General features: G+C 41.6%; 2 protein-coding genes across 4 annotated transcripts in view; both read left to right on the top strand.

The window, feature by feature from the left end:
- The window catches only part of TBC1D23 (TBC1 domain family member 23), a 33,143-nt gene extending 30,320 nt beyond the window's left edge, over window positions 1–2,823 (top strand). The window contains exon 19 of one of the 3 annotated variants that reach the window (XM_032098418.1): window positions 982–2,823. In XM_032098418.1, the coding sequence (XP_031954309.1) occupies window positions 982–1,063 (82 nt within the window). In that variant the 3' untranslated portion in view covers window positions 1,064–2,823. The remainder of the gene's footprint in view (window positions 1–981) is intronic. The other 2 variants (XM_032098419.1, XM_032098420.1) reach the window with 2 other exon arrangements.
- A 2,870-nt stretch (window positions 2,824–5,693) lies between these two features.
- On the top strand, window positions 5,694–17,839 carry NIT2 (nitrilase family member 2). The gene is made up of 10 exons (XM_032098424.1): window positions 5,694–5,785; window positions 7,718–7,836; window positions 10,160–10,280; window positions 10,401–10,489; window positions 12,417–12,510; window positions 13,487–13,561; window positions 13,984–14,062; window positions 14,712–14,810; window positions 15,855–15,910; window positions 16,626–17,839. Exons 1-10 carry the CDS (start codon window positions 5,758–5,760, stop codon window positions 16,712–16,714), a joined length of 849 nt encoding a protein of 282 aa, XP_031954315.1. The 5' UTR covers window positions 5,694–5,757; the 3' UTR covers window positions 16,715–17,839.
- Window positions 17,840–18,494: the final 655 nt, after the last annotated feature.

The following is an 18,494-nucleotide window of genomic DNA, read 5'->3' as shown; positions in this document are numbered from 1 at the left end:
GTTTACAAGACCCAGAAGAGAGGAACTGCAGTATAGTTATTGGGGATGGGATGTGTGCAAGTGTGTTCTTTTTGTAATATGTCTTAAATGAAAATGAAGTAGACAGCTATCTGCAGCTAATACATGGATTTGTAAAGAGTGGGATGTAAGAAAGTGGTAATTCTTCTGTGGTATCTTTTTTTTTTTTAACATCTGAATCTGTCTGTGTGTTGTAATGAGGAGTCCCGAAGCCTGAACTCAAAACTCTGATTCCTGGAAGTTACATGTTGCCATGCTCAGTATTTGTATGCTTAAGAGGGGGGAAGGGATCAGATGGAGGAGTGTATGGGGCTTTTTTCCTCTGAGGTAGCCTCCTGTTTCTTGGCACTGTTTTAAGAAGGTTGCTGATACCGGCTGGATGTTTTCTCATCCTCTTCCTTGGAGAGAACTGTGTAGAGTGGATGCTGTGTTTTCACAAGAGAGGGGAGATGAGTTTCCTGCCTAACTAGGGACATTGTTCTATGCCTGTTGGCTCCTTAGGTTTGTAGTAGGTCAACAAAGATAAATTAAAATAATGCAGAGAACTTTGCTGCTTGTTGAATTACTTCATCACCACCTTGTGGACTGGAGCAGGTTGATCTAGAGCTATCTATAGGAATTTTAAAAAACCGCCAAAACCCGTGAAACGAAAACCAAGCAAGGACTGCTATGCTTCAGTCAGACATGCTATCTGTAGAGATTTTGAACTGCCTGACCTATCCCATTGTCATTTTTTCTTTCCAACATGGTCTGTGAAGTACTCCTCAACAGTTCGAAATTCACAAACAGGAAGTGTTTCATAATATAATCAGGAATTAAATGCTATTTTTTTAGTATTTTTTTCATTTTAATATATTCCCCTCTTCCCTTCCTCCTAGACAGAGGAAGAATTAAAAGAATTATGGAATTTATGCTCAAAAATTTTATCGTGAATTAATGCTGGCTTTTTCTAATTTTTTTAAGGTATTTGATTCCAAATGCAGGTGATGCTACCAAAGCCATAAAACAACAGATCATGAAAGTATTGGATGCCTTGGAGAATTAATAACTAAAGACTTTGTAGAGACCTGTTTATAAAGAAGAAGCAACCAAGATACTGTATGTGGACACAAGCTGACTGTTTCCCAACTGAATACTAACTTAAGAGAATTTTTCTGTTTGCTGATGGGAATGCCTGAGTAGCAGGCTTAAGATAGGGTAAATTACTATCCATTTCTGAACAGGATTTTTGTTCTGGTTTTGTTTTTGGGGTTTTTTCTTGGTTTTGTTTTTTTTTTTTTTTTAATTTTTTTTTTTTTTTGGAGAAGTGTTTATTATAAAGGTCAGTTTGTTTCATTTTAATGCAGCCGTAATGGGAGTCATCTGCATCTTTGCAAGAGCAAATGCAGCTGGGTTGACATTAAGTGTATTAAAGGAATTAAGGCCTGAGAGATACAGAGTAGCAGTTGAAAATGCAATGGTTTCTGAATTACTATCCCTTGCAAATAAAATGTCTCCATTGCCTACAGTCTAGAAATTTGATTTTGCCTTCTGGGTAGTATCAAAGGCTAATTAAACATATAGGTTTGTAAATCTTAAAAATACTGTTTTCTCATTAAAAACTGTTAAGTCCAGTTTGGGCTGCATATAAATGGAAAAAATACAAGCAATTTGTAAGATGAAGGGTTTTTTTAAAGTCTTACCAGCAGCTACTAGGTTAAATAACTGGAATTGCTGGTAAGGGTTATTTTTAAATACTGAAATTACCTAGTTTTTATTACTGGGTTGTGATTTTTTTTTTTAATTATGCAAAATTTTACATTTCATAGGTTGAGGCTGTTTCCCTTGTAAAGATGAGTGTATGCATTGAAATGAATGTTTCATGACAGAATATGACAGTTGAAAACAAGTTGCCTTGCTCCTCAGAAACAAAATATCTAAGAAATTTAGATGTTTAAAACCCATCAGTTCAGCACAGAAGTGAGTACCTGCTGACCAAAGGTGTTTTCAGCAAGAAGATGAATGCACACAAAACCAGGGAAGAAATTCCAGTGCTGTATACCTGTGATAAATGTATTCTTAACCAGTTGCCTTCATTGAGTCAAGCATTTGTTTATATTATTTTGAGTAACAACTTCTAAATTAGTAAATATTTGAGAGATGGCAGCTCTATGATTGGTCATCATAAGCTTTCCATTTGTTCAAGAATGGTTCTCTTGTTCAAAGCTCAGTACAGGAATGTTCTTATGGGCAAGGCAGAGCATCTTTGTAGACTGATGGGAAATCATCAAAAACTGCAAAAAAAAGATAATGGGGATTAGCTTTGCTGCATGGAATCTTCTGAGTATTTCAATCAAAGCCTATGATTTGGTACTTCATCAGAAGGTAAAAAAAGTTAAACTGACCTTTATAAAAAACGTTTATTCTAAGTTATTTTACTAGGAATCAAGCTAGGGCACTTTAATTCTGAAACTAATTACTTTTTTTTGCTTCTTAGTATCTGAGTAAACACCAATAGAACTTGAACTGTTGAAGATATTTGCATGAAATTGCACCTGGGCCAATGCTCATGTATTTATAGTTTTGCCCAGCAGCTGTTGTATTACATTTTCCTCTTCCTAATCCTTTCTGAAAATATCCTCAAGAGTCTCTGACTCTGTGCCTACTTCAGCAACTGAGATTTTTTCATGTAAAGATGTTTGTGCTACTGTTTATAAACTACAGTTGTAAATAAACCAGTACAATTTGAACATAACTTGTTCTGTCAGAAGGCATTTAGTTGCATACTGTATAAATTCTCTGAAGCAATTAAAAGTTTTTCCTAAAGGTGTTTTGTAAATGGAAGTGAATTTGATCTTTGGAGTGGAAGAAGCTAATTATGGATCATAGGGAGCTACTGCCAGTGACTTCTTGATGTAAGTATTTCAGAATTTAAGTTAATTTCATTAAGTGCTTTTGGGTGAACCATAGTAAGCATTCACAGAAAGGTCAAAATGAATTAACAAATAATCAAGTTACAGAAAAGGTTTCTGCATAAATTCCAGACTTCTCAGCATCATATTTTTATTACGAAAATGTGGAGAGAATGATACAACACATTTCTCTAGTCAGGAGGGGAAAAAGTGAAAATGACACTCAGTTGTTAAACGGGTGTATTTGAGTATTAAATGTGAAATGTGGCTAATGCGTATGCTTCACTGCGAGGACAGCAAATACAGCAGACCTTTGAGATCTACAGCAAGTAAAGCAACAGGAAGTCAGTTTATAAATCCCTTCTGTGTAGAGACACATAATCTAAGCCATTTAGAAGCTAATTATTTGTAAATTTTAAGGCAATGTACAAGTTACCAACAGACCTCTTATTTTACCGAGCTCAGCCCAAACTATGAATAATTTCAGTGGTGCTGGTGCATCTCTACCCACAGTTTAAGGGCTACTGTTGCCTTAGAGTGTACATACCTGTAGTTAGTATTTTTGTTACAAAACTTGTATTGCTAAGCAGAAATTACAATTACAGTACTGGAGTGACATTTTTTAAAAAGAAAAATCAAAGTAGTTGGTGTGGAACTTACTGTCCCTTTCAGCTTCAAGGTTTGTTTTTGGGTTTTTTTAATTATTTGCTAGAGATGTGTAGGCTCTTGTTTTACTCTGCATGCACCACTGTATATTGTTGCATATAAGGTGACAGTTGTTACGACACAGCAGTGATAGAAATGAGGTCTGGAGTAGGAAAGAAAGTCTTGGAGTAAACTTCTCTGCCAAATGAAATCTCCTACCTTTGTTTCATAGCAAGAGTTGGTGCTTCTGTGCTCACTGATGACTCTTCACTTGTCTCACAAATTGTTTTAGATTTGCATTGGTATGAGAATTTGTAAAGAACTCTACGTGTATTACCCACCAAAAATACTGTTGGCTGCAGAGTTGCAATTTTTTTAATTGCCTTTTCCTGTTAGCCCTTTCACATGGGTCTCACCTGTGGTAGTATCCTTTCCTTCCAAAAACATGTCAAATAAGCTTTTTTGATGTAGGCATAGTCTACTGAAGGTGTGAAAAGTTTCCCTTTGGGGAAGGAAAAGAGTGGTACTATGTAGCTTTTTCTACTGGGTATACTTAGTGCTTGCAGATACTTTTGTTTTGAAACTTGAAAAATAGATTTCATGTCTCTGACCCATGGGAAAGTGGATTTTTGGCCTGTGCTTTGCACCTTGAAGGGATGATACTTCACTTTTTATTCTTTTTCTTATTTGGGAAGAAATTGAGAGACAGCAGTTCTTTGCACCTGGAGCCATGCAAAGTGTGATGTCTGGGGAAAAAAAAAAAAAAGTTGTATATGCTCTTTCTGCCATCATGGGCATGTGTAAAAAAGAGGGAGGCCTGCTAAGAGTTGCTGCACTGCCCATTCTACCATCATTTGGCTTGGTCAGATAGGGTTTACTGCTCCAAGGGGCAGGTTGAACATTGTCTGTTTGAAGGAAGATTTGTAATTGCTGCAAGCAGTAGTAGCTGTGCATTTTACGGTGGTTATGCACTTCTGTCCTTTATCTCTCTGCATGTTTCCTGAAAGGGAAAGTGTGTAAGAGATTGATCACCCTGGGTGTAACCCATTCTATCGTTGCTTGTCCTGCCGTCATGTGCTTTCAGCTTACAGATATAATCTTGTGTGAGAAACACTGCCTCTACACAACATGAATCTGCAATTCTACAAACGTGCTTCTAAAATGCCCAAGGCTGGAAAATATGTACATGAGACAGCAATGTTTTGTGCTGAGTAAAGAGGAGCACTTGGTGTTTAAAGCCAAGGAAGAGCAGCATGGTACTTAGCATGTTGATTTCACAGAATTATCAGTGTTGGACAGGACCTCTGGAGCTCATCTAGTCCAAGGCCTCTGCCAAGCCAGGGTCACCTAGAGCAGGTGACCCAGGAACTTGTCCAGGTGCGTTTGGAGTGTCTGCAGAAAGGGAGACTCCACTGGGCAACCTGTTCCAGTGCTCTGCCACCCTCAATGTAAAGATACTCCTTCTCATGTTGAGGTGAAACTTCTTGTGTTTTAGTTTATGGCCATTGCTCCTCGTCCTGTCACTGGGCACCACTGAAGAGAGTCTGGCACCACCCTCTTGACAAATGCCTTTGAGATATTTGTATGTGTTATTGAGATCCCCCTCAGTCTTCCCTTCTCTGGATTAAACAGGCCCAGCTCCCACAGTCTCTCCTCACAAGAAATGCTCAGATTATCTTTGTGCCCTCCACTGGACCCTCTCCAGTAGATCCTTGTCTTTCCTGTACTGAGGAGCCCAGAACTGGACACTGCTCCACATTGGAGCACTGTGGAGATGTTTGTACCTTGGGAGATGCTGTTCTTGTAAAGAAAGACGTGCATGCCCCAGGTGAATGAGTTGCCTGTAAACTGGTACAGTTTACAGTCCCTGGGGATGAGCCCTTAGCAGACATAAGGCAGCCAGGGGTTGTTGCGCAGGGCAGGGCAAAGAGGCTCTCGGCACAGCCGGAGCTCGGGGGCTCCGCTGTTGCTGCCGGCGCTGAACGGGCCCGGGGGAGCGCTGCCCGCTCGCTGCCACCCTCGCAGGCCAGGCGGGGCAGGGGCGCCTCATCCGTGCGCGGTGCCCTCGGCAGGCGGGTCACGGCCCCAGCCGGGCTGCTGAAAGGCCGTGCGAGGCTGCTCCTAAACAAACCCCGGGCCCGGGGCAGGCGCTGCGAGTCCCGGCAGCCCCTGCGGGCCGCGCCCCGCCCGCGCGGTGCCGGGAATGCGGGCGGCCGGCGGAGCTATGGCGTGTGAGTGGGATCCTGCCCCGTCCCTCTCTCTCCTCCCGCGATCCCGGCCTCCCGCCCGGCCGGGAAAGGCTCCACAGGGGCTCGTCCCCGGCACCCCGCGCCTCCCCGGCCTCCCCGGCTCCGGCGTGACCGGGAAAGGCCTGGGTGCTGGGCGCTGGCAGAGCCTGTGGAGGGTGTGCAGCAGTGCAGGGAAGAGCTGCCCTGGCGCTCCGCTGGGCACAGACCGGGTTGCAGCGCTCGCCCTGCAGGGGTCAGCTCGTCAAGAATTGCGAACAAACCGGGCGTGCTTCGCTTGCCGTGTTTAGAAACAAAACCAAGCGTGTTTTGTAATGTAGTGTTAGAAATGTGAACCGTTGTTTTACTCTGATTGGCTTTTACCTGGTTGTGGCCTACATTGCTTTCGGCTTATCCTGAGAATTGCTTTTAAAGAAGTTTTTGAGGCAGCTGGTCAAGGCTGGGAGCAGAGGTCTCTCTCTACAGCACTGCTGCACATTTCTCTGCATTTCTATTACTTCCGCCTCTGAATGTTTGTAAACGAAGCTGTCGCACAAATACGTCAGTTCTGTTGTGGGTGAGCTTCAGTTTTGCACCTTAACAAACTGCAAACCTGAGACATGGGGAAAATAAGATCAATTAATTAATTACATTTCCTAGTGTTTTAAACATTACAGGATTTTTTCCTAGTAGATGGTGCACTTTTTTCTTTTTTTCTTTTACGCTGAAATGTAAATTTTTAAGTGGCCAACTTCTCTGAACTGAAAGACATTCCACAAATACTGGGAAGTTTCTGACAGATCCCTAGTATGGTTCTCTGGGTCTGGAAACAGTTACATCTGTTCAGAGTGCCAGATAAGCTTTGTTTGCTCTTTAGACCCAATAGTAAAAGTCTCTTACATGAAGAGTGGCAAGGGGAGCAGTTAATCATTTTTGTAACCTCTAGAAATTAGCTGCTTAGTTAATGAAGTGAGAATTAAGTAGGAAAAAAGATGTATCTCGACTGCTCCTGACCCAGTCTCATCTTCACTTGAATCAGCTCTCCCAGTTTCCCTGACCACGGGGACTGTGTTGCTTCCAGATTTCTCTTTTTCCTATTGTGATCTTTGACTGTATGATATGGGAGTTTCCCAGACAGGAGAGGTACTATGAAACTGGGATATTTTTCTTTGTAAAGCCAGAGAGGGTGGGTTGGTTGGTTGGTTGGTTTCTTTGTTTTAAAGGAAACAGTTCTACTTGATCAGGGTGTGTTTTCCTACAACCTGGGGTACTTGGAGATTCATGGAAGGTAGTCCCAAGGGGTGTGCAAAAAACTTGGGTACTCAGAGAGCCTGCAAATGTAATATCCTGCTTAGTGGGTGTGGAAACTGTTGGTAACACTTGCAACTTTGCCAGAAACCAGATTGCTAAGAAATGATCAGAAAGATGTTAACCTGTCTTGGCTTTTATAGCCATTTCCCAGACTAGGTGTGAATTGAGGGGTAAAAGCAAACAATTCCTTTATTTGGTGCTCTTGGGATTATCCAGTCCTTTAGTGTGCTAGTGACATATTAGGACTTGCAGCGCTCATCAGGTGACGTGTGCAGCAATAAGATGGGCTCCCAGTGTGCAGCAGCCTGGGCAGGAGGGGCTGGAGGGACCTGTGCTCTCCCTTTCTGTAACATGGCCCCTTCCCCTAGAGCATGGACTGGGTGTTGCTGGCACAGGAGCTCTGAGATCTTTGCAGGGTGGTGGCTGTTAACAATCCTGGGCTTTGATGCTCTCCCTGTGTTAAGAGACTCTTTCCAAAGTCATAAATAGGCTGCAGAATGAGTTGGTAGTGGTTTGTATATATGTTTATATATCAACTCATTTGTTTTCTTCAATGCTTGTTACTGAATTTAAATTTGGAAGAGTTTCCTGGGGGAATTCTGATGAATAATTCTTTTCTGCCATCAGCCTTCCGCCTTGCTCTTATCCAGCTTCATGTATCTGCTGCTAAATCAGATAATCTCCAGCGAGCCTGTGGACTGGTGAGAGAAGCATCAGCTAAAGGAGCAAAACTTGTGGCTCTACCTGTGAGTAAAGATCATGGCCTACTTAGCACTTAACGCCTCAAACCCTTCAAAACCTTTTTCTAGTGTTATCAATGCATTATATATTCCTCTTTCTCCCTGTATGAAGCTTCAAAATAAAAATTAAAAAATCCCAGGGGTTGTATCTGGCAGCACACTAAAAGGTGGGAGAATGAAAAGGGAAAAAACAACAGGTTGACCTTTTTTGTAGTATAAGATTCTGGTAAATTTTTTGCTGGTTTAAGTCCTAGGCAGTTCCATCATTGATATATTCTGTATTCATGTAAATGATTGTAGTTTGAATCTTTGCTGAAGAAGTGTAGAAAAAGGTGACTTTCAGCTAAAGAATGTTGACGTGGAGGTGAAAGAAGACAAGTACACAGTAACTCTCTTTGCTGTAAGGAACGATACATGAGAAACAAAACAGACATATTTCCAGCAGGTCATTTGGGCTGAATTATGATTAAGACATATTTCTCTTGTGACTTCTATGTGTGGAAACATAAATAGCCACTTTAAATTATCAATCACTTCTGACTTATTTTTTTAACGTCAGCCATGATTACTTTGCTGAATTTTCACACAATGGGTGTGCTTGCAAGAGGGTGTCCTTCCCAGTGCAGCTTTGAGCTTTTCTCCTCTCTTCATGGGAGTACTTGTGTTACTCCTGTGCCCTGCAGCGTCTGACACTGGAGTGCAAAGTTCATCTCTGGATGAATTTTGAGTCTCAGTTTTACACACAGAATGTTTTCTCTCCTGTTGTCATGGGGGAAGCATTGAGCAACCTTCCCAGCTCCTCTGACATGGTTCTTGCGTTGCAAATGTGACCATTCAGTGTTCTGCCTGAGCCTCCTATGTAGAGATTACCTCTTATTTACTGGTTTCATCATGTGCACAAACACTGAATTTTCCAGACTTACTTAGTTGAGATACTTGCTTTGCCAACAATAATTTATGCTTTTAGAATACAAGTTGTCAAACACGGACGAGGTATTTCATAGAGTTTTGGGAGATACATTTTGTATTGGCCTTAGGACATGGGCATGAAATATTCTCTTCCTTCTGTTTTGTTTCTTTGGGGGATCGTTGTTTGTTTTAATAACTTTATATGAAGAAAAGTAACTCACACTGAATATATGAAGATGGAGGCGTCTGGCTTTGCTTTCACTTCTTTGAGGTTCAGCCCAGATTTCAAGAGCTTGGGAAGCTCATTTTGACAGCCTGCAGAGACTTCCCTTCTGCTTCTTCCATCTACAGATTGTGCTGTGAGTTAGCTGGTACCTGCTGGCCTAGTGCCTGTATAAGGGGGGAAAAAAGCCCCTTCCAGCTTGGGTTCATTCATTCCAGTTCAGTAGAACCTACCTCCGTTGTTAAAAGTTTGCTTGAGCAGATGAAGCAGAAATGTTTATTGTGCTAATCACAGCTTGATTTTTTTTTTTTCCTCCCTTTTTCTTTGCGGGGGTGGGGGTGTGTTTGTCACTTCTGATGAGCAAAGGGGACGGTGGAGGCAGATGTCTGGGCTAGGAGTCCCCTTCTCACAGAAGAGAAGTTGCTGCCATCAGTTGCTGCTGATAGCCTATCTGTGGCCTCCAGCTGCACTCCTTCAGGGGACAAAAAAGTGTTGGGTGGGGTGTCTCACGTCCTCACAGAGCTGGCAAGTGTAATGCAGAGTGAAGGTTCCTGATGTCTTGGGCATCTCAAATACCACTGGGCCACTTAGTTTAGGCATTCTGTTAATCTGTGTAAAGATTACATGGCTGGTTCTGAGGGATAGCAAATCTTTAACTAGGGCCGAAGATGGAGGACACTGTTCAGTTGTGAGGAAATAGTGTTTAAAGGATTGTTTTAGAAAAACACAAAGTAATTTTAAGAAATGCATGCTTTTGCAAATGCTGTTTTAAAAATTAAGAAATCATGGGCTATGGATGAGCATGAGCATTTCACAGTTTTGAGAGGATCTATTGAGCTTGTAACTTGTCAAATGAGCTGGATGGAACTTGGCTTCTCATTCTGATGTGAGCATCCCTTGTGCTGTTGCTAAGCCCAGAGCAGTGAATGTGCTAGCCTTATAGCTTGCATGATAGTCCTAGCTCATGTTCTGTTTGACATGCACTCCACAAACACACCTCTTGTATTTTCAACGATTGTTCAAGTCTCTCTGGCCTTCCTGACATTTTCTGATTTGCTTACGGAGCTCCTATAAACTAAACTCCTGTAACTAAAGGTTGTTTGAGAACATTGTTAGAGAGGAGTTTGAAAATTTAGGTACATCTCGTTGTAGTGGTGTTACTGAATTTTAGCTTTTTTTTTCCCCATCTAATTCTAGGAATGCTTCAATTCTCCATATGGAACCCAATATTTTAAGGAGTATGCAGAGAAGATCCCTGGGGAATCAACACAAAAGCTGTCAGAAGTTGCAAAGGAGTGCGGCATATATCTCATTGGAGGTAGTTTACTCTTAGTGACCATCTCACTGGAGGAAAAATGGGCAATGTTTATTACTGCCATTGGATCAAAATTACATAAATAATACAGTGGGGGAAATCTCTGTTCTCACCTTTACAAAGGATCCATTCCAGAAGAGGATGGTGGAAGGCTCTATAATACATGTACTGTCTTTGGGCCTGATGGTGCTCTGTTGGCAAAGCATAGGAAGGTAAGATGGCCGAATATTGTTTTGAAAAGTTTTCTCAGCAGTGTTGCATGAATTATTTCATCTATGCTTAAAGGTGATATAAATTAGTAGAATCTTGCATTAATAATAAGTTGTGCACCATCACCCATGAAATTTCATGTAACTTTTATTTGGGGCATGTAAACACCACTTCAAAAGGTGGTCATAAATTTGTTCTGGATAAGGATGACAAAATACTAGAAGGTATAATTGGGTTTCCTCATTGTCTTGGGGTGACTTTATGATGTGTATCCCATATCTCTGCCCTATGCCTAGAAATTAATTCTTGTGCCTTTCTATGCCTTTAAACTGAGCCTGAGAGGAGGACGGAAAAACTGAGCAAAACTTTTTCAAAGCAGTTTGCAGCTTGTTCAAGGTCACACAGAGATAGGGACTTTTTTTTCCCAGCTGCGGCGGGGAAGGGAGGAGGCACCGGGCTTGCGGCTTCCCTGTCAGCTTCTGGCCAATTTCAGCTTCTTTTTCTCCAAAGAGAGACTGAGAATTGAAGTTTTTTTTTCCTTCCCTGGAATTTTGGATTTTTTCCCTTTTTCTGTGGACTGCTTCAATATCAGAACACATCGGGAGGACTTTCCACCAAGCACAGAGGGCCTGGCCCTGGGCCAAGCCCCAGCTCCAAGGAGACCAAAGGGAGGACTCTAACACTTTCCCAGGTTTTTTCTCCACAGTGAAAGATTTTATCATTTAGCATTATTTTCCTTTTCCCGTGTGTTTGTTAAAATAAATAGTTTTATCTCCTTCACTTTCCTTTGAGGAAAATTTATTCTTTCCTGAACCTGGTGGGGGAGGGGTGGTGACCTGCCTTCTCTCAGAGGATATATTTCTAAATTTGGCCAAACTGGCACACTCATATACTGGGAAAACCATGATGAAAACTAAAACCTGATCCAACTCAGATATCTCTGTACTTTGGCCTCAGTCTAAAACACAGTGCCACTTGAACGGGATCGGGATTTTCCCTCAGCTTTCCAATGGATTTAGTCCTTCTTTTATAATAAATACTGTTCTTTACACACTCTGTGCTAAGTCCAAGTTCCACAGTTAAGCTGTTGCTGCTGTTTGTGGTAGATGTTTGCTTACTGTCATCTTCCACCTCAGCATTGCTTTGTACCTTCTGGAAAACTCCTCCCGTTTGTAACTCCAGAGTCAGTTCCTGTTCATGGGACTGTGCACACAGGGATCACTCCATGAGTGAACAAAGCTTATTTCTCTCAAGGATAAGCCAGAAAGAGAATGCAGGGTTACTTGGAACAAATGAGGTGGTGCAAAATACCTCGGTGGTGCAGGTATCCATTTATTCTGTTTGCTGATTCTACATTAGCTTCACTTACTAGTTCACCTTGTGCAGCTCTGTGTTGCCTTTCACCTGTCACAGCACACCAGTCTGCAAGCCCAGGAGTTGTTTGTAGAATGAGTGCAGGCTTGTACTAAGTATGAACAAATAATAAAATAAAACCAGCTCTGTTGTTAGGAAGCTCCAGTCAGGAACACCACCTTCAAGGTGGGATAAAGACTCTGGCAAGGGAGGGATAAAGACTGCTCCAGGCTCTCAGAGGAACCTACATAGCTGAAGTAATGGGAGCTTTATGACTTGGTGAAGGTATTTTCTTGGGAAGTTTTGCAGGAATGGGACTCAAATGTTAGAGACCAATCATTAGATCAAGACATCTAGCTGTTTTGCAGGTATTTGCAACTATAGACATGTATTTCTGTAAAGAAGAAAATGCTTTAAATCGTCTTTGAGGGATCTAACAATCTTAAGCAGTAATGTTTATGTTGGATCCTGACGAAAGAGTAGTCTAGATAACAGTAGAAAACACATGCCTAAAGAGGCTTAAATACCAAGCAGAGCAATTGTTATTAATTGTTATTAATCACAGTATAATTGCAGGTTCATTTGTTTGACATTAATGTTCCTGGGAAGATACAGTTCAAAGAGTCTGAAACACTGAGTCCAGGGAATAGTTTCTCCATGTTTGACACACGTGAGTACAAGACAAGCCCTCTCTTTAAGGAGCTCTACTATAGTAACACTACAGTTGCTCTGGAGTTCTCTTCCCCCTCCTCCTTCCCAGCAGTGGATTTTTAGACTATCAGATTGGGCTTTTGATAACCATGGCAAATATAATTTAAGTTTGCCTCAAGTGTTTGGGTCACTTCTGAAACTTTTAAAAAGGCAATGTGGTTGCAAAAGGACAGAGGAGTAGAAAGGGTTGAAACATACATCACCCCACTTGCCTTTATTAAATAATGGTCCTATTGATTTGTTAGAGAGAAGTGACTGTATTTTTTTGTAGCAGTTACAGTTTGAAAATGGTTCTTACAAAACATGGTTTAGAAAAGAATGTATGTAACAGCTACACTGCTACATGGCTTCATGTGAAGATAATACAATAATGGAAACAATTACTAAATCAGAAATCCCATTCTAGCCTTCTTGAATCAACTACATCAGATAAAAAAAGCAAAAGACCTACTCTTCCCTGCCCCATATTGCTCAAAAACTGACAGAGTGTGTTTACTGAGCTCTCCAAAGAGTCTTATCTGCCACAGTCACTTTCTCCTTGCAATGTGCATGCTCTAAGAAAGTACATGACTGTATTTTTACTCCATGAAAAGCAAGGAATGCTTTCTTTTCTTGTAAAGGAAATAATTGAAAAAATTGCAGCTAAATGAGAAAGGAATATGTTACACAAAGACCTGATACAACATGATTTCGTGAAAATGGCTGTTCTTAAAGGGTAGATAAGACTACTTCTCACAGTCTTTCTCTTATCATTGAACATGAATTCTCCCTCACCAAGAGCCAGTGCTTGTTGGACACACATTTAAATATAGCTCCTGCTGTTGCTGTGAGCCCTGTAAAATAACAGTTGGCAGGATGGCTACAGGGAGTCTTGTGACTGCTTTTGTGTTCTTGTGCTAGTGATATGACTTCTGTCTCTTGTGTTTTGAGAACAGCATACTGCAAAGTGGGCCTGGGCATCTGCTACGATATGAGATTTGCTGAGATGGCTCAAATCTATGGCCAGAAAGGTGAGGCTGGGTCACCTAATTGAGCAAGGTCAGCCCTAAGGCCAGGCATAGGCAGGGCTGTTTCTGGGTGGTACGTGCTGGGTGATCCCTGTGATCAGGCATTCTTATCCCCAGCCAGTAACACAAAATGCATCCTGTGGCCAAGACTCTTATTCACATGAGTGACTCCTCTCATGGAGTAAAGTAACCATCACTTCCTGATCCACATTTGGTGGTGGAGTGATGGAGTTGGGAATATCCCCACAGCAGCTCTTGGCTGATGTAACTGTGTTATGCAGGGACAGGCTCTGTCTGGTTCCATTTTGGGCAGAGGCTGGGAAGTATTGAAAGAAACCTCACCTTGGGTTTCAATGTGAAGGGCCACTCTAGAGTAAACCATCTCCCCTTAATGATGCTTGGGTTCTAATTGTCTCTTAACAAAGGTTGCCAGCTGCTGATATATCCAGGAGCTTTTAACATGACAACAGGACCAGCTCATTGGGAACTCTTACAAAGGGGACGGTAAGATCACTGTAACAGCTTATCCTCCTGTTCTAGAGGAGTTCTGGTGCATGGAACTGAACTTCCTTGTGTTCCAAATGACACCTGGGCATCAGAAGTGGTGCTGCAGGGCCACTCTGCCATTGGAGCTGTACCATCCCTCAAGCCTTGCATGGGACACCAAAATGACTTTACTGTCAAGGAGAAAAGCAGGAAATTCTTGAGAAGCCTTTACTCCTGCCAGCCCCTGTTATGCCCTTTCAAGGACTTTTTCCCATGGCTCTATAAGCACCCTTCACCACCCATTTTCTAGAGAGAAGAGCCAGTAACTGTTTGGGCAGTGTATTATTACAGGTAGAACTAGACTGAGATTCCTGAATGCAGTATTATTTATTCATTTGGTCAGCTTCAGTCAATTTTGCTACATACTGAATGAACCTGTGAATTACATGATACTCTATGCACTAACTCTGCAGCCAGGTGCTAGAGACTTGTCTTTCCAGGCTCTTCTTTCTCTGACCTTTGTATCATTCACAGTTTTGGCTAGTCATTTAGAGGATATATAGCTTGTCCTTCAGAGTGGATTCTTTCTCTTCTGCTTAATTAAATGGTATTATAAAAAACAATTCTCACTTTTTCCCTCCCTTCCTTCATCTTTCTGTGAACACAGAGCTGTTGATAATCAACTCTATGTAGCTGCTGTATCTCCTGCTAGAGATGAAAAAGCATCGTATGTTGCCTGGGGACACAGCACTGTAGTAAATCCATGGTGAGTTCAGTAAAATAAAAAACAGCACCCTTTTTTTTTGGTTAAAAAAATATTTTACTTGACAGTCAACTTCAATCCTACATTTCCATCTACTCTTAAAAGTGCAAATTCTTGGTAAAAAGTACATGAAACTTGAGCCTACATTGTCAAAATCATTATTTAAAACAGTCAAACTGAAAAACAAGAAAGTTGGGAGTATGTATTCATTTTGGTAGTAGAGATGCTACTTAGTACTAGGATTTAGCATTAGTTGAACTGCTGACCTTGTCAACCTGTTCGTGAAGTTCAGTCAATTATATGCACATGGTAGTTCTCTGTGTAGAACCAAACCATCTTAAACAGCTCACACAGAAGTATCTCATTTCCTCAAAGAACAGCCCTGCTTTGACATAAGAAAGAACAAGAAGAATGTCTTCAGCTAGAGGAGAGAGATTCTGACTTGAGTAGAAGTCAGGCAGGTGCACAGGAGGTAGAAGTGACCAAATCTTCAGGCAGTTGTTTTTCTTTCAGGTAAATCTACTGACAGTTCTCTTCCAGATGACTGCAGAGTAAGAAAAACTTTGTCCATGCCTTGAGCTTTTAACTTTGTATGATGAAAGCAGTGACAAAACACTTTGTGGGAGACATGATAAATCATGTTCAGTAGTTCATGCAGACTAAAAGTACACTGCTATTAAAAGCCAGTAGGATCTTCAAAGGAGAAAGTGTTCATCTTTGCCAATGTGGTTGTTCCTTTCCCCTTGAGGTGTGTCGCATGCTCACAGGCACTGGTTCTCAGAGTGGCTTTTACCATCGTTCTTGATCTTTGAAGAACACTTATGTTAAGTATGTACATGTTACATATAAAATGTGCCATATATAAAGCCTGGAAGCCATTTCCATCATGCCAGACTTACGGATTATGATGTTATTTTTAGGACAGACCTGTCTTTACAGCTGTAGGCATCAAGGGTAGGAACTCCTTTTTGTACAAACAGCAGCAAGTGGACTGATGCCTTGAGACCAGTGTGTTAATCCTGTGAACAAATGTGCTTAATTTTTCAGGGGTGAAGTCATAGCGAAAGCTGGGGCTGAGGAAACAGTTGTATACACAGATATAGGTAAGGGAAAAGTTGTTTTGGTTTTTTCCCCACTTTTTTTTCTTGAGTACAGGTCATGACACTAAGGAGAGACAGTTTTTTAAGTCTGTGGCGTACACATGCAACTACAGATGATGCAGTGTTCCTCTGCCCTGTCCACCTTTGCTAGGTTAAAGCAAGGACAAGCAGCACTTTGTTGCAGTGGGGATCCTGCAACACGCATATATCAAACCAGGAGTCCCGTGGAAAGGAAATATATATGGACAGACAGATTCTTGCTAGCTGTTTCAGAGATGTTTATTTCTCCAGCCGCATGGCCGGAGCTCTGCCGAGGAACTGTTCCAGTCACGGGACCAAGGGTCCTTCTGCCCGCGCAGGGAACACAAACCAACCAATGGGAACGAGGCTGAGCAGGGGCAGGGAAGCCCCGTGTCTGTGCCCTCAGGGCCCCTCTCCCAGGGCTACACGGTGGGGGAGGGACCCCAACAGCACTTGGCTGTGCTGTTCTATACACAGTACTCTATAGCTGTACCCTTCCAGTTCACTTCCTTAGCAACAAGGTGCCACCTCAGGATACAGCAAAGCTGAGGCTTCCTTTAGCCCTGGCTGCTCACTTGTAGTGCCCTCCAAGCCCAATCTCCATCAAAGCTGCTATTTTCCCTGTCTTACCTCAGAGTAAGTCAGGAGCTTTCTTTTTTGCCTGCTGTTCTCTTAACTCTTTTCTTCTCCCCTGCAGATCTAAAGAAACTTGCAGAAATACGTCAACAAATTCCTATTTTAAGCCAGAAGCGTTGTGATCTCTATGGTGTAGAGATGAAGAAGTGAAGCTGAGTGAAGAGGGAGGGTTCAGCTGTCACAATGGCTGTTGCCTTCATCTTTGGAAGGATTTCCTTAGTAGTTGCTCCACAATTTACTGCCAATGTGCCGGTTAAGAAACTACCATGTAACAAAAATCTTGGTGCAATTCTAAAATTATTCAAACACAACTTTTATATCTCCTCTCATACTTAAGTATTTCATAGTATTTTACAGCTAGCATAAAGGTGGAGATGAAATCAGTTGAACACAGCAGTGATTGATTTTTATGCATCATAATGTTTTAGTTACCTTTTGAGGGCTTTTTTGTAGAACACAGGAATGGAAATCTTGTTCTCTGAAACTCCCTCTCAAGTCAGCTTTGGTATTATGAATTTTTCAGTAATTATCAGAAAATCATGAAGCATGACTCTTCTCACTCTGTCCTTTTTAGATGTACATGTCTTAACTAGGGTCCTTGAATGCCCTAATTCTAACTTGGAAAGCTTAAAATTTAACACACTGAGCAAAACAGGCCCAATTCTGCTCTGCACTACTCGGGACACCGCAAGAAGCTGCCAGACAGAGCTGCTACTATAGAAGAATCTGTAACAGTGTTTGGTTATGAGTCTTGCCTGGATATAAGCATTAAATTCTCCTTATGGCAAATCCTGCTCATTGCTGAAGTGACATGGGTTACTGTGTTGGTACAATAATTCACATGTTGCCACACCTTTGCTCTGCATACTGCTTCCTTAATAGAATTTTTGAGTGGGTTTTAATTCTGCTGCCTGAAAAGCCTGAGGGGCTTGTTGCACTGCTAAGTCCTTCTGCCCACAGTCTCCCAGAAGACTGCTCAATGTTTGAATATGTTTTTGCTACCACGTGCAGCTCCTATCCACTGCAGAGAATACATTCCTTACTGTGCTGCTTTTGCTGGAGACTAACAAACTGATTGTGAACAATGGCTTTAAAATACTGAAAACCAGCCAAGCATGTTGCACTTTTGGTTTTGGTTTTTTTTTCTTAGAAGGGCAACATCTTTTAATGTAAAAGGAATTTACAAGTTACGCTTTTTATTCCTGGGGATGAAAAAAAAAAAAAAAAGGAACTCACCAGCCTTCACTGATAAGCTTTTAGTTTTCCAGCAGCATTGAACAGCAGTAAGGCTAAAAGAGATTTCAAAATACAGAATTGGGAGGGAGAGAAGGTTTTGTCTTGCTCTAGCTAACCACATTTCCCCCCAAACCATCTTACCTTTTATTGGTGTTCAGCAATCCTCCTCTTCCCATACTTTTTTTGTTTGGTGGGTTTTTCTGGTTTGTTTTTCTTTTTAACATTATTTTGGCTTCTCTGCAATGAGCTTGGTGTGTATTTTATAAACAAAAATAAATGCTCAGCCAAGCCCTGATGCATGCTTCCCCTCAAAAGCCAGGTCCCACCATTCCACTCGGTGGCATTATCTATAGCAGCAGGTATTTTTGGTTTGCACTTTTCACTGCATTTTGGTGTACACACTGCACTGGAACTCTTAAGAAACAAGCCACAGAGCACAAGGTGAAATGAAGGTTTATTTGTTGCAAAATAAATATTAAAAAATTAACAATTTCCCATTTGAGCCAAGTTTCCTGCATTAGATTAGTGCTTTCCATATCCATATCCATGATGGCCATCACTGGGCTCCAACTTCTAAATCATAGTAATTATTTTATCTCTTTCTCTTCCCTCTCTGTACTCATTCAACATGCAGCAGTAATTAAATACTACCTTTGGAGGATTAAAGTAGTGCAGTACTCTCATGGGCTGACCA

This window comes from Corvus moneduloides, chromosome 2, assembly GCF_009650955.1.
Source record: "Corvus moneduloides isolate bCorMon1 chromosome 2, bCorMon1.pri, whole genome shotgun sequence".
Taxonomy (NCBI): domain Eukaryota; kingdom Metazoa; phylum Chordata; class Aves; order Passeriformes; family Corvidae; genus Corvus; species Corvus moneduloides.
This window is presented reverse-complemented; position numbering and strand designations above follow the sequence as displayed.